We start from the raw sequence: 15,263 nt of genomic DNA, 5'->3' as shown, positions 1-15,263 counted from the left end.
CGATAAGGGGAAACGGACATTTTCCCTGCTCGCAGGCGGGACATGCAAGCCATAGCGGGATATGCAAACACGATAGATGCCATCTCCGCCCAGGACATGGCTTTCTGGGGAAATTGTGGGGTTTAGCCGGACGTGGGGAAGCCAAGGATCCTCATTTCTTCCACCAGTGGCTTGCTTTGCTCGGAGGCCCGAATTGAGTCCGACGCTTGGACCCAGGGGCAGCATTGGGTAAGCTTTGGCGAAGCAAATGTACGTTTTCTTGCAAGTGACCGCTTGTGCTAGAAGATCCGAGTGCAGCTTCTGAATACCAGATTGTTGTGAAACGCGTGCTGTCATCACCAATTGCTTTATTACTGGGTCTCTCGCAGTCATTGGAGGCCTGACTAATTCAATGCACTCACAGCTGAACAGCATTGCCTCAATCCCTCTACTTCTGCTGGTACTTCTCGCCCGTACCCGCCTTGACCGCCGGCCTCTGCGCAATCCTGTCGATCCACTGGAGCAGATGCGGGAATTGCTTCAGGTCCTCCTTGGTGAGCCCGCTGAACTCCCACTTCGCAATCCACGGCCAGGTGCCGATGTCCGCGACGCTGTACTTGCCCTTGCCCTTGCCAGCCAAGTACTCGCGGGGTTCGCCGCTGTACTTTCCCGACAAGTGGATCTCGAGCACGCCGTAGACGCGCAGCGTCTCGTTGCGGAAGCGCTCAATGGCGTATGGAATCTTTTCCTTGGCGAACTTGCCAAAGTGATTCAGCTGGCCCTGGTACGGCGCTCCGCTGCCTGATCATTTACGTCATCAGCACCCATGACCGCGCACGTGAAGCCTCCTGAGAATGGGAGCAAGGGGGTAAAATCCTTACCGTGCCAGAAGAACAGCCACTGTAGCGCCTGGCTGCGCTCGAGGTCGTCCTTGAAGCCGAAGGCATCGTCCTTGTCGTACTTCTTGAGCAGGTACAGGAGCTCCGCCGACGTCTCGTGCACAGGGAAAGGCGGGCTTTGCGTATTGTCGACGATGATGGGGATCCGGCCATTGGGGTCCAGCCGCAGGAACCAATCTTTCTTTTGCTCGTTTGTCGAAATGTTGATCAGGGTCGTGGTCCAGTCGATGCCGTAGACCTGAGCCAGCTCCTCCAGGAAAATCTGGACCTTCTGGCCATTGGGAGTGCTCTGAGTGACGAGGTGTAGGCCCTTCGCGTTCTTCACGTCCGCGGGCGTGTCATCGCCGTAGAGATAAGACATCCTGTGTAAGTATGTGGAGGATCGTCTTCTGGCGTGTGAAAGAAGAAGCGTGAAGGTTGGAAAAGAGCTTTGGAGATGCAGTGGCTTTGTTGCCCAATTTCAAGTGCACGAATTGGAATCCAAGAGCTCTTAAGAGGCACGACCGAGGACTGTGGAGCTGGAAGTCGCGCGATATAACCTGGTGATGATACAAGGGTCTCGTCATCGACAGGGAGCACGCAATGCCCCGCAATTACTAAGCCAGCTGCCCGTTGCCCCGCACGCTGCTGCTTCGGGGCTTACCAACCGCCGAACGCGAAGTTGTCTTAAGCAGTCCCTGGTAATTCTTGCAAGGGATGTGTGGAGTGTATGGACGCATGTAGGCCACTGTGAATGTTTTTGTTCTCTTCATTACTTAATTATACTGATCATTAACAAAGTCAGCTCGTCTGCAGTCCGCGTCCAATAGAATTCAGCTCAAGCAGCAACGTTGACAGTACTGGCCGTCACGCTGTTATTCGCGCCATTCAAGACACCGCCGCCCGCAATAAGAATATCCCCCTCAGTGCCCCACACTAGCAAGCTGCGCGTGTATGAAGTTGTCTCAACCGTGTCCAAATCATACCAAGCATCCGCATCACCCAGAGCCCGGTTGATAAAGACTTGCGAGTCGGTGCCGCAGCTGACGACAATGGTACCGTTCTCGCCGCCAGCAGGAGTCCAGACAACGTACGGAGAACCGACGGGTACAGTGCCGTTCTGAGTGCGAATGACCTGACCTGGGGCCGAGTCGAACAGGAGCGGGTCTTCCGAAAGACGGTAGTAAACGGCGAAGTCGGCCTCCTCAGCGCCGTAGAACTCGTACGTGAGGAGGTACTGGCCATTGGGGAGAAGAGCGATGGTCGGCATACCAGGGCGCCAGTCGTAGGTATCGTAGGCAACATCGTCGACAACATCGCCCCAACTGACAAGGTCGGTGGAGACTTGGTGGACCATCTTCTGACCATGAGCGGGGTCGCGCTGGTCCGAGTAGTATGTGATGATTTGGTTGTTGTACTCCATGATGAAGGGTTCCCAGACCGGAGTCTCGCCGTTGTTGGGAAGACCACGACCTCCATTGGCGACTGATGAGACAAACTCCCAAGTGACACTTTGCACAAGTTAGAAACCACCTTTGTTCAGGCTTGAGAAACCCCGAACTTACCCTCTATCTTTGCTGGCATAGATGTCAATCTTCGTGAAGTTGAGGTCGGTGGGAAGCGCGTTCCCCGCCAAAAGGAGGGTGCCCGCTTCGTAGTCGCCATAGGCAGCCTTGAGCTCGTACAGGAACGGCTGGTAGCGGTTGCCCCAGTTGTTCACGGTGTCGTTGACCTTGGAAAGCTCGTACCAGCTTTCACCTTGGTCGTCGGAGCGGTAGATAGGGTACCACACAAGCGGAGGCTCGGGTGAGTAGTTTTCCCACGTAGCCAGAAGGGCATCCTCTTGCTCTAGGTACAACGTCCTTGCGTACAGTGTCCTGGGGACGATGTAGTCCGAGGGCGGGGTGAAAATAGTGACATGATCGAGGGCCTGCGCAAGATGCGACAGAGCCGCAGCGGCGAGCGCGAGCGAGAAACGCATCTTGAGGAGATGCGATTGCTTGCAGAGCACATGGTTGCAGTTACCCACCAGTTTTATACTCATGTAGAGAAAATAGAAGTACGACAAGCCCGGGCCTGGGGAGCGATCTACGCGAGGTCAAGAAAGCTAGTGAGGGGCCCCGGTGGGCGGACACCGCCCGCGTGGAGAGAACTGGAGAAACGGCCTCGGCGCATTGGTCCGCGAAACCTTGTTGACCCGCGCCATTCCGCAGAGAATCTTTCCCGTAGAGTAATAAAGCCGTGCTTACAGCATGCATTCCGTCATGACAAGCCCCTGCAGTAGCACTGACGTACCCTCGTGCGGACCGTGCCAGTACCACAGTCTCGTAGCGGAAGGAATAAAGCTTGAGAGGATACGAGCAAAATGCGAGGCTGGCACTCGCTCGAACGCGGTATGAATTGGTATTGAAACAGCAGTATGCGAGAGAAGGCGATGTATGATAGGACAAGATATCGACGTGAGCGCTGGTATACCCACGCTCGCTGGGCGCTGCTTGTTACGAACGGATGGGCGGCCAAGACCGGGCGGTGCTTGGGGTGTGGGGTACCTGCGTGCGGTGTGAAGGTGGCGTGTGGCTGGCACATCCACCGGCTGTTCTGATGTTAAGCGGGCGATATTCCATCAATCAGAAGACCGCAACTGTAGCACGAGTCGGGCCAAGCGCGTGACCAGACGCGAGGCTGGAGAGCCGCACTGAAGCATCGCGAGACCCAAGGGCCGGGCCAAGAGACATGCTTCGTATTGTTTGCAGCGATGACCGGCGCATCATTCGGCTGGTATGTCCAAGAATGGAAAACGGCCGGGTGGAAGGTGAGCGGTGCTGGCCAAGTCAAATGGACGGGTGGTGCCGCGAGAGAGACAGCACGTCGTTAAGGAAATGCGGAGAAGCGGCAGGCGGCGGAGGGAAATGCCGGAGACGACAAGCGAGGCTGCAGCACGCGCTCACGCGTCCGAAGGCGGCGAGAGTGGTCGGGCGGTGAGATGCGGCAGAATGCGCTGGAGCCTGGGCCACAGGGCCGCTGATGAGGTCATCAGGGTGCGGCTTCCATTCTAGGCCACCGTGAAAGCCCTCAGTTTCACTTTCAACTGCGCCGGCTGCTATTGTCGCCGCCACGGTATGCACTGTGCTACCACTATCCTTCGTCTGCTCATGCGCGCACCTTCTTCACTCTTCACAACCTGCATCCCGATCACAACCGCACATTGTGGTCATCGACAGCTCGTCGCCATTGCTGCGCGCAGTCGAGACACCGCCGTTGACTCCGCTACGCACCCACGCAGTGCACTCTCACTTCACCTGCGCGATCCTAGCCGCCTACCCGGCCATTTCGACAATCCAGTCTCCCACCGTACCTCGACCTTGAAATCCCCGATTTCGGCTCCCACTCTTGCGATCGCGCCACTTCCATTGTCCTAAACCGTGACGCCGCACAACGCAATGTCGGACCCATCACCTAGTGACGAGAGCACCCTCTCCAGTGCGCTTTCCTCACCTAGATCTGATATAGAGAAGCCGACCGAAGTCGACCACCGATCGCCGCAGATAGACAAGGGCAAGGGAAAAGTGGAAGAATCATCGGATGCTGAGGGATTGGATACTGACGGCGATGGTAACGAGGAGAATAGGCTGAGATTTCTCACCACTGTCCGCGATCAAGATGACCTTGAACGTGATATCGGTCGTCAAGCTGATAGGATGCTCACGGAACAAGCTGATGAGCGCGACAACAAGCGTCTGCAGAAGGCTCTGACCGAGAAGCAGCGCTGCACAACCCAACTGAAGAAGCTGGAAGAACGCCTAGCCGGCCCTGGCGGATCCACAATCAAGAACAAAATTAGGAAGGATGTTATCGACATGAAGGATCGTATCGAGAACTTGAGTTCTGATATTCAGCAAATCGAAAACCGCATCGTCGAGAGGCACCATCATGGTAACCCCGATGACCTATTGGAGGTTGGAGGCAATCGCCAACAACCGAACGAGAGTCGTCGAGACTTCCTCATTCGCACCGGCAAGATCACTCCCTTCTCAAGAATGGCTCGCCCTCCGAAGAAAATTGCTGAGAATGTGGGCGACGTGCTTCTGGATGCTGAGCTAGGTGAAGACGAACAAGAAGAGGAGGATCTAGAGGCTTCGTTCGCTCCAGAGGGTCCCGTGTCACATCGCAATTTGAGAAGACCTGGCTTTGCAGAGGATGTGAGCGAGACTGGTTCCACAGTCTCTGAGGAGAACGCACGATCTGCAAAGCGTCGCAAAATCGAGGTCACGGACGAAGATGGTCAATATTCGGAAGCAATGAGTGCCGCAAGTCAACAATCGGATGACGCATACGATCCTGGAATGACCGATCGTCAACTGGCTGTTCTTGGCTCAACGGATGAGGAACTTGACGGAGTTGAAGAGGATGACGATTACGATATGACTACGCCAGGCCACAAGCGTAAGCCGAAGCCGAAGCAAGCAAAGTCCAGAAAGAAGGCAAAGGTCGACAGTGAAGGTGCTAACGAAGACGAGGACCTTGCGGATCTCGATGATGGTAATGAGGCTCATTATCAATCCCGGCTCAAGAAATGGGTTAAGGATCGTGGTGCCGCCCGTCGTAGGGCGTGGGCTAGGCGCGGCTCAGTTGACAACTCTCTCCCACCGGATGAAGATGATGAGAAGCCTGAATGGCAACAGGCCCTTCCGCATATTCCTGACACAACGTTTGATGGTGGCTTCAAAGTTCCCGGTGATATTTATCCTAACCTTTTCGACTACCAGAAGACTGGAGTTCATTGGCTTTGGGAGCTGTACAGCCAGCAAGTTGGTGGAATCATTGGCGATGAGATGGGTCTGGGCAAGACTGTTCAGGCGATCTCCTTCATCGCCGGCCTCCATTATTCTGGCAGGCTTAACAAGCCAGTCATTGTTGTATGCCCTGCTACTGTTATGAAGCAATGGGTTACGGAATTCCACACTTGGTGGCCTGCTCTCCGGGTGTCGATCCTGCACAGCTCTGGAAGTGGCATGATGGATATGAGGAGGGAAAGCCAGATGGAACAGAACATGGAATCACGGTCCTTCTCCGAGAAGCAACCGCTGACGAAGTCTGAGAAGTCTGCAAAGAGGATTGTCGACAAGGTCAAAACTGATGGGCATATTCTGGTAACGACTTACTCCGGCCTTGCAACTTACGGCCAGTTCCTCATTCCAACTGAATGGGAGTACGCTGTTCTGGACGAAGGTCACAAGATTCGCAACCCGGATTCACGTGTCACTGTATACTGCAAGGAATTGCGCACAGCAAACCGCCTCATTCTCTCCGGGACCCCCATGCAAAACAACCTCGACGAGCTGTGGTCTTTGTTTGACTTTGTGTATCCAATGCGCCTGGGCACTCTCCCAGAGTTTCGCAACTCATTCGAAGTCCCAATCAAGCTTGGTGGATATGCCAACGCATCGAACTTTCAAGTTGAAACGGCTATGCGATGCGCAGAGGTGTTGAAGGAGACAATCAGCCCTTATCTCCTGCAACGCTACAAGGTCGATGTTGCTGCAGATTTGCCGAAGAAGACAGAACGCGTCCTATTTTGCCGGTTGACTGTGCCCCAAAGGAATGCTTACGAAGAGTTCCTTGCGTCGTCAGAGATGGGTTCAATCCTTGATGGCAAACGACAGGCCCTGTTTGGAATCGACATACTGCGCAAGGTCTGCAATCACCCTGACTTGATCCACCACAAATCGGAGAAGTTCAAGTCTGATCCGAAGTATGGTAGTGGGTCTAAGTCGGGCAAGATGCAAGTCGTGAAGGAATTGGTCCAGATGTGGAAGAGAGAAGGCCACAAGACTCTTCTGTTCGCCCAGCACAAGATAATGCTCGACATTCTCGAGAAGTTCATGAACAAGCTCGGCAACATCAACTATTTGCGGATGGACGGATCCACCAACATCAAAGCCCGCCAGGATCTTGTCGATAAGTTCAACAACGACCCTAACCTAGACGTTTTTCTCCTGACAACCAAAGTTGGAGGACTTGGCGTCAACTTGACAGGGGCTGATCGGGTCATCATATACGATCCAGACTGGAACCCTTCGACCGATGTGCAAGCTCGAGAGCGAGCGTGGCGTCTTGGACAGAAGCGCGAGGTTGAGGTTTATCGCCTCATGACTGCCGGTAGTATCGAAGAGAAGATTTACCACCGCCAAATTTTTAAGCAGTTCTTGACGAACAAGATTCTGAGAGATCCAAAGCAGCGCCAGACGTTCCAACTCAAGGATTTACATGACCTCTTCACGCTCGGCAATGCTGATGGTGAAACGGAGACCGGCAATCTCTTCCAGGGTACTGAAACCCGAATCTCCCGTTCGCCGACAGGGACTCGTGAGCAGAGTCCAAGACCCGATGAAGAGATATCGAAGATCTATGGAATTGAACGTGGAGAAAACTACCGGGCAGCAGATACAGGTGCCGAGTCTTCGGAAAATGGAGGAAAAGAAGCCGGTACTCAGCCTGCAGGCTCGAGTAAAGACGAACGCCTGATGACCACCATTTTCGCCCGCAGTGGTGTTCAGAGCTCGGTTGAGCATGACTCGATCATGGGATCCAACAGCAAAAAGAACACCATTGGTCCCGATCCAGTGGCGATTTCCAAGATGGCTCGCGAGAAGGCCGAGCAAGTTGCGCGTGAACTTGCTCGTTCCGCTGAGATGGCTCGAAACACACCAGCAGGCACGGTGACCTGGACCGGAGAGGCCGGTACTGCCGGCCGACCACCTTCTCCTCCGCCTCGACGGGATCGCTTCGGTACAATGCGTGGATCTCTCCGTGGCGGTCGCGGCGGCCGTGGTGGTCCGTCATCTAGCTCCGTGCTCTCCCACCTCTCTGTCCGCCAGGGCCGCGACGCTCCCGCGGCCAACAGCGCTGCCCGCCGCACCGGCCTTGCTGCGAGCGGTAGTCCCTCCACTCCACTTAACAGTGGTACGCCCCGCAGCGGCACGGCGTCGTCGTCACGAGGTAACACCCCGCGCCCTGCAGCGGCGGACCGCAAGAAGGATCTAGAGGGCACGGAGCTGTTCAAGGCTATCAGGAACTTCATGCGCACGCACGATGGCGTCGTGTACACGGAGATGATTAAGCAGCAATTTCAGTGGCAGGTCGGCGAAGGCAAGGAGAAGGCGGAGGAGTTCAGGGCCATGTTGAAAATCCTGGCAAAGCTGGAGAAGCCGAGTGGGGGCGATGGAAGGGGTAGGTGGACGCTGAAGACGGAGTGGAAGTGAGCTGGTTGAGGCTCAGGATGAATGTTGGAGGTAGATGGCATGATGATCGCACAAGCCAAAGAGTAGGAGGCTAGGAGAGAGGGGAGGTCGTCTGGCAATTTGAACCTATGAAAGGGTACGATAAAAATGGGACATGCGTGGCTCTGGTCAGATGGGCGAGAAAGAAAAAAAGGGTTATTATGGGATGATACCGGGGTTGGTGCAATGGTTCCTTTTTTCTGGAAATGATACCAATGACGGACGGATCAATGTCATGAATATTTTTTTTTTTTTGGACAAGAAATCTCCTCTAGAGGATCCGAATGGGTCTGTAGCATAGCGATGGTATGTTCTGTTCTAATAATTCACGGGCGAAGAGCATGCGGTAGAAGAGCTTTCATTTACAAACCGTAGCGCCTCTGGCATAGCATAAGTTCAACCAGTCGGATACTGGTGGTCATCCTCGATCCATAAGGATGGTGTGCAGATTCTACCACAGAAACAGCGAGGCAGCCATGGCAGCCCTGCTGTATTAGACCCTCCTAAAAAATTCTAATAAGCATTATACAAGGTTTACTTGTCTTTCTGATCCTCACTTTCAGCTCCACAGTCTCAATACGTAAAGTCAAAGCCATTGATAACATTGTTGTATCACTTGGCTTGAACTAGGTCATATTCAGACACCGAAACCTTCGGCCGAAGCGGCGTGATTGAGAGCCGAATTTACCGAGAAGTCGGCGTTGTTCGTCGCCGACGATTGGCAGCGGCTCGGGATGTGGAGATTTCTTTAGGAAGCCAAACCGGAAAGAAGGCCGCGGTATCTTGCAAGGGTACGGTGGAGTTTGGAAAAAACGTGTGAATCGGTATTTGCTTTTGCGGCTCAAAATTAAGTGTTTTGCCAACGATGCCGAGAGGGCCGTCCCGCGAAGCTTGAGTCTGCCACGAACTGACTCGTATGGAGTTGGAGAAGGACAACAAGTTGGTGTTCGGCTGCTATACCTAGCGGAAAATACTCAGTATACAACAATTTTGAGGCGCAAGGAAGAGGTCCCATATCCACGCTGTCAGCTCAACCCGCGAATTGGCCCCTTATTGGTCCACACGTCATATCAGCAGTGAGCCCCACTAACCTTTTGACTCACCTTTCAACGTCATTTCGAATATTTTCCCTCACTTCGGCCTCGGCCTCGGTGTGCCTCTCTGCGATACGCCCCGCGGAAACTACTTTGATATGAAACCGGTAAAATAACTCTGCGAAACACCCTCAGCCTATAAGTTTCTCGATACGCGTATACCCTTATCTCTACAAACGAACAGGCTCCGAAAATGCCGTTACCAGCTCTGAAGGTTCTCGTCATCGGCGCCGGCATAGGCGGTCTGACAAGCGCCCTCGCGCTGCGCCAGCAGGGGCACGAGGTCGAGGTAGTCCTCCCGAGGGAAAGAAATCAACAGACCCCTCCTCCTTCAGTGAGAAAACAAAGAAACCGACTAACATGTCTTCCCCAGATCCTCGAACGCTCCAGCCTCGCCCGCGAAGTTGGCGCCGCGGTGAACCTCGCCCCCAACGCTACCGCGCTGCTCAACTCGCTCTCCGTCTTTCCGGAGACCTTCGACGGCACCGAGTACCGCGGCATGTCGCTGAGGGACGGGCTGTCCGAAGATGCGCGGCTCAAGGTGCGCATCACCGTGGCTGAAGCGGACCGGGCTTCCTGGCAGGCGCCCTACTGGCTCGTCCACCGCATCGACCTGCACGCCGCGCTGAAGCGTCGCGCGGCCGAGGCGGGCGTGGTCCTGCGCACGGGGTGTCCGGTGGAGAAGGTGGATTGCGGGACGGCGCAGGTACGGCTGGCGGGCGGCGAGGTCAAGACGGCGGATTTGGTGGTCGCGGCGGATGGGCTGCATTCGGTGGCGAGGGAGGCGGTGGTCGGGCAACGCTTCGAGACCAGGTCGTCGGGCAAGTGCTGTTACCGGTGGCTGATGCCGTACGAGGCGTTCGCGGAGGACGACGAGTTGAGGATGTTTGCGGAGGAGCCGGGCGTGTTGACGGAGCTGACGGGTGGGGATAGGCGGATTGTGTTCTATCCCTGTTCTGGCGGGAAGTTGATGAACTGCGCGGCGTTCGTGCCGGTGGGGGAGGTGGGGGAGATCCAGCCGGGTACGTATGGTCAGCCAGCGAGATGGGCGGGGATGTCAAGAGAGAATGCTGACTGGTGGAGGGCGGTAGGATGGAATCAGTCGGGCAACAAGGAGAAGCTACTCAGCTCGTTCTCCGGCTTTGCGCCTTCGGTCAAGAAGATGCTGGGGAAGGCGCCAGAGGGCTCAGTGGCTGTGTGGGACCTGCTGGATTTGGACGTGCTTCCTACTTGGGTCAATGGGCGCGTGGCGCTGGTTGGGGATGCGGCGCACCCTTTCCTCCCGTGTATGACTGTCTCTGGAACTATGTCTGGCGCGATTGCTGATGGTTGATGCAGACATGGGCCAAGGTGCGGCGCAGGCCATCGAAGACGCTGTGGCATTGGCCACTTTGCTGCCTTCAAGCATTGCAGTTGAAGATGCTGCCCGCCACTTGCAGCTGTACGAGCAGTGTAGAAAGGAGCGGGCCGACTGGGTGCAGGAGGTCACCCGTGGCAGAGGCCAGGATGACACGAAGCGCGATCTCGGTAAGCACCCTGATGCCCTCGCTCCTGCATGCGTCTAACGGGTTGCAACAGGGGAAATCAACTCGCTGATGGCCCGCTGCATCGAGCACAACGCTCAGAAGCACGCTCTCGAGGTCCTTCAGGCCGCTACCCATGGCGAGGCAAGGATGTGAATGCGGGCATGTGTTTCGTCGGGTGGGCATTTAGTTTTCGGCCCAATCATCCTTAAGCAGTGCTTTCCCAGGGCAAACCGTGACGTCACCCGGAGATGGACGAGTCGGCGTCTTGCTCGCCTACGCCTTTACTTCCGCACTCACTCTGCTCTACAGCCGACTTGCCATGCCATCCCGCCCGCAGCGCACAGGAGCCGCCCGCACGAGACAGCGTGCCAAACAAGCCTGTCGGGAGTGCAACGCCCGACGCGTGCGCTGCAATGTCAACGACTCGCAGCCCTGCGACAATTGCCGCTCCTCCGGCAAGCCTTGCGAGCTCCTCCCTTCAAAAAGAGGCCGGTAATACGCACTCCCAGTCGAGCGCGTGCGCTGCTGAAAGGAAGCTGCAGATACCCCAGGAAGCCCCGGCAGCACCTGCCAGATAATGCACCTCAATTGAGCACTCCCGATGAATCTGCAGCCGTGCCTCCCATCCCGGTCAATGCCAGTTCACAAGATGGAGAAGCGCGAGGGAGCCATCACATACAACCGCATGCCACCCCCCTGCCCCCCGGCACCGCAAGCAGCTTCTTCTTCGGTGAATCCAATCTCCTTACCTCGGTCCCTCGCTCTGCTCTAGCCCCGCATGAACCACAGAGCGGTAGCTTGTCCTATCCAGGAATGTTTGATACCCCCCGCACTGAAGGTCACGGCGCAAATCCTGCCGACGGCGGAACGGAGCGCTACCTGGGTGACGAAGGCGCCTTGACATTTCCTGATTTGCAAAGCTGTTTGCCAGCCTTACGCGCCTACTTCGAATGGTTTCACCCATGCTTCCCCGTCGTCTCCAGGGCTGATATCGCGGCGAGTCTCTTGAACCAAAGCATTTCGTCTCTGTTGTTGCAAGCCATGCTCTTCATTTCCGCCACGTACTGTGACGAGAGCGCCATTACTGCCATGGGATTCAGCAGTCGTTTCGAGGCGAAATCTTCCTTCTACAACCGAGCACGTCTTCTTTTCGACGCGGACTGGGAGAAGGATCAGCTCACCGTCCTGCAGGCCTTATTTCTGATGAGCTTCTGGCGAGGCGGGCCCTCCAACATACGAGACGTCCGGTACTGGCTGGGGGTATCAATTTCGCTGGCACAGACCTTTGGGTTGCACAGATCAACTCTACTCACTACCAGGGACCTTGGCGTTGCTGCTTTGCGCAGGAGGATCTGGTGGTCCATATACGTCCGCGAACGACAGGCAGCAGCATCTTTAGGTTTACCTAGCCGCATCAGAGACGAGGATTGCGATGTTGAGATCCTCACAGCAGCGGACCTCGAGCATGACATTGACAATGACCTTAGTACCAACCTTGGTGCGTTTCGGCCTGAGCAAGTTGTGTATGTCATCAAGATGGTGGAAATCGCCAGACTACTTGGAAGAATAATCGACATTCATTTTGTTCCAGGCCGAGCCCCTTCACCTCAAGACAGTGTGCACAACCTCAAAGGCGCCCTCGAACAGTGGAGACATGACCTTCCAGCAGACATGAAATTTATTCCGGAACCGGACCAGACATCGGTCTGGGGGCATCTCTTACACCTGGCCTACAAGTAAGTGCCGCACGTAGTATTGCCAGCGCTCTCGTGGATTGACCTGCCTGCCAGCCACTTGCGCATCCTGATTCACAGGGGAGTATTTCTGCGGACACACGACAGTTCTGAGAAGCAGGCTGCTATCAGTGCCGCGTGCCGGATAAGCAGAATTGCTGAGGACATGTTGACTCAGAACACTATACGATTCGGACAGATGCATCTGTAGGTAAATCATCGGCATCTATTCGGTAAGCTTCCAATTGGCTGATGCTGGTTTACGGTAGGATTACCAGCTTGTTCGCAGCTCTCTGCATCCATGTCATTGAGATACGAATAGCCGACGGCGTGGCCAAACGTCTTGCGGAGAATAGGGCCCAGATGTGTTTGCTTGGCCTTAAGGAGATTCAGAAGTACTGGAGCATCAACAACCTCGTGCTTGATCTTTTCTTCCAATACTTGGATGAATCCACCTCCAGGAGACTCCATGGATACCCAACAGAAAGCTTTCGAGATCAAACAAACGCAGCTGTCGGATATGATAGGTCCACCCGCGTGTCAGCCGCTTCAGCAACCGCTGCAGATACTAGTTTACCAACTACTTCTCCGCAGACTCAGCCCGAGGCACTTGAATCTGACTTGTATCTGAACTTTTTCAGCACAAGTTGGGAGGGTGTGGACAACTCTACACTGGACTTTGGCTTGCTCTTTGACCCATCTCAGCGTCCACCCGGCGCTGTGTGAAGCACTCGAACTGGGACTTGGACACCTGGACACTTGCACACCACGGAAAGTAGTATTTCGAGTGTTTCATCCTAGATTGGTATTCAGCTCGTCTAATAACTACGCGGTAGCTCCAGCACCTTCTCGCTAATATAGTTCAAAATCATCTCTCGACTGACAGGAGCAATGCGCGGCACCAAGCACTCCCTAAACCACCGCTCGACATCGTACTCGGCAGCGTATCCCATTCCGCCATGAGTCAGTACCGACCTCTCGCACGCGGTGAAAGCTGCCTCAGCCGCCATGTATTTCGCGCTATTGCACGCAACGCCGAGCGAATGTGGAGTGATTGAATCGTCCGTCTTACTCGCATCAAACAGCCGCGCAGCATGATACGTAGCCAGCTTCGCGCCTTCAAGCTTCATGTACGCATCTGCCAACGGATGCGCAATAGCCTGGTTCTTGCCGATGGGGCGCTGGAAGACGGTCCTCTCTCGCGCATACTCGGCCGCCTTGTTCAACGCAGCGTACCCAAGCCCCAGCGCCTCACCGGCCAACAAACACCTCTCGGCATTCATGCCGTGCAGGATGACCTTGAACCCCCTGTTCTCCTCGCCGATCAACGTATCCGCGGGTATCTCGTAGTTGTCGAAGAAGACCTCATTCGCATCGACCGCGCGGCCGCCCATCTTGCTGATCCTCCGCATCTCCAACCCAGGCTTCGCCCTGTCCAGATCGACGCAAAACAGCGACAGGCCCTCACTCGGCTTCTTCACATCCTCAATCGGCGTTGTCCGCGCCAACAGCATCATCTTCCGCGCCACCTGCGCGCACGTAATCCAAATCTTTTGGCCCGTCACTCTGTACTTCGTCCCATCCTCGCTCTTCTTCGCAACCGTCCGCAGCCGCAGCGTATCCAACCCCGCATCCGGCTCCGTCACCCCAAAACACACCCGCCACTCGCCATTCACCACTCTCGGAAGCACCTCCCCCCGCTGCGCGTCGCTACCGAACCTTGCCAGCGGCTGCGTCGCGTAAACGTTCGCGTGCACTGCCTGCGCGCCCGCCATGCCGGCCCCGGACTCGGCAATGGTCTGCATCATCACCGTCGCCTCGGAGACGCCGAGGCCGCTGCCGCCCAGGTTCTCGGGCAGGGCGACGCCCAACCAACCCCCCGCGGCGAGGGCGGCGTGGAAGTCGGTCGGGTCGGTGCCCGTGGCGTCGCGTTCCTGCCAGTAGGTGTTGGGGAAGTTGGCGCAGACGGCGGAGACGCCGTCGCGGACGGCGAGCTGGGTTTCGGTCAGGATGGTGGTGTCCATGAGGCTGTTGGTCACGTTGCTGCGGCGGGGGGTGGTGGTGGAGAAGAAGCGGGAGGTCGGTTTTGCCGTTGTCGGCACTGTTGCTGCCGCCGCGGGGCTGATGAAGCGTGGCGGGTTGTTGTGGTTGTGGTGGTAGTGCGGCAGTGGCGACTGTGGTTGTCGAGCGCTCGTCGTGCGGAGCGTAGTCGCGGGGTACGAGAGTGGTAGGCGGAGCATTGCTGGCGATCGAGATATTCTTGATGCCATTGTCGTTGTCGTTGTGGGAGTGCCAATGGGGATCGGCGGAATTGCTTCTTGTCGGAAAGAGAGAGTTTGAGATGGAGGGCGTGAGGCTCTCTTTACTTTTGAATGCCGGAGGGACGCGCGGGGAGGAAGCTGGCTATGTCATAGGTCCCCGTGGATCCGGGGTTCGGACAGGGATCATGTTGCCGAGTGCTTATAGCCGACTCATTGCGCGAGCAAGCTCTGCTGCTGATCCGCACGGAATGCTCTTGTGGCTGGCTGGTGGTAGCCATGTGAGCTTGAAGTTCACTACGGTGAGCTCATCTAGCTTTTCTTGCGGTTAGTTTGGGAAAAGGGGATTCAAGCGCGTTGGAGCTCAGAGCGAGAGGTGTTGTCGGTAACTTGCTGCCACTTGGTCGGCGCCTCCTCCGCCGGCGCCGAGTAACCGTCCCCGAACGACACACAGGTATGGCGAAATACGCAAGCGCATGTACTGTTGTTTCTTTTTTCTTTTCCTTTCTAAGACC

At 55.9% G+C, this 15,263-nt stretch overlaps 6 protein-coding genes across 6 annotated transcripts; 3 read left to right on the top strand and 3 right to left on the bottom strand.

The window, feature by feature from the left end:
- Positions 1-427: 427 nt before the first annotated feature.
- Positions 428-1,239, bottom strand: SLS55_001034 (uncharacterized protein; the record flags this gene model as incomplete). Its single annotated transcript, XM_066772537.1, has 2 exons — positions 428-780; positions 861-1,239. The coding sequence occupies 2 exons, from the start codon at positions 1,237-1,239 to the stop codon at positions 428-430; spliced, it is 732 nt and encodes a 243-aa protein (XP_066637816.1).
- A 456-nt stretch (positions 1,240-1,695) lies between these two features.
- SLS55_001033 (uncharacterized protein) lies at positions 1,696-2,838 on the bottom strand (the record flags this gene model as incomplete). Its single annotated transcript, XM_066772536.1, has 2 exons — positions 1,696-2,368; positions 2,423-2,838. The coding sequence occupies 2 exons, from the start codon at positions 2,836-2,838 to the stop codon at positions 1,696-1,698; spliced, it is 1,089 nt and encodes a 362-aa protein (XP_066637815.1).
- Positions 2,839-4,297: 1,459 nt separating this feature from the next.
- Positions 4,298-8,119, top strand: rhp26 (DNA repair protein rhp26; the record flags this gene model as incomplete). Its single annotated transcript, XM_066772535.1, has 2 exons — positions 4,298-7,793; positions 7,878-8,119. 2 exons carry the CDS (start codon positions 4,298-4,300, stop codon positions 8,117-8,119), a joined length of 3,738 nt encoding a protein of 1,245 aa, XP_066637814.1.
- A 1,305-nt stretch (positions 8,120-9,424) lies between these two features.
- SLS55_001031 (uncharacterized protein) lies at positions 9,425-10,910 on the top strand (the record flags this gene model as incomplete). The annotated part of the gene is made up of 4 exons (XM_066772534.1): positions 9,425-9,520; positions 9,605-10,517; positions 10,570-10,758; positions 10,810-10,910. 4 exons carry the CDS (start codon positions 9,425-9,427, stop codon positions 10,908-10,910), a joined length of 1,299 nt encoding a protein of 432 aa, XP_066637813.1.
- Positions 10,911-11,798: 888 nt separating this feature from the next.
- On the top strand, positions 11,799-12,497 carry SLS55_001030 (uncharacterized protein; the record flags this gene model as incomplete). The annotated part of the gene is made up of 1 exon (XM_066772533.1): positions 11,799-12,497. One exon carries the CDS (start codon positions 11,799-11,801, stop codon positions 12,495-12,497), a length of 699 nt encoding a protein of 232 aa, XP_066637812.1.
- Positions 12,498-13,308: 811 nt separating this feature from the next.
- On the bottom strand, positions 13,309-14,514 carry SLS55_001029 (uncharacterized protein; the record flags this gene model as incomplete). Its single annotated transcript, XM_066772532.1, has 1 exon — positions 13,309-14,514. The coding sequence occupies one exon, from the start codon at positions 14,512-14,514 to the stop codon at positions 13,309-13,311; it is 1,206 nt and encodes a 401-aa protein (XP_066637811.1).
- Between the last annotated feature and the right edge of the window lie 749 nt (positions 14,515-15,263).

This window comes from Diplodia seriata (genome assembly GCF_021436955.1).
Source record: "Diplodia seriata strain FDS-637 chromosome Unknown scaffold_1, whole genome shotgun sequence".
NCBI classification, from domain to species: domain Eukaryota; kingdom Fungi; phylum Ascomycota; class Dothideomycetes; order Botryosphaeriales; family Botryosphaeriaceae; genus Diplodia; species Diplodia seriata.
The sequence above is the reverse complement of the archived record's forward strand: the minus strand, read 5'-3'. Positions and strand labels throughout refer to the sequence as shown.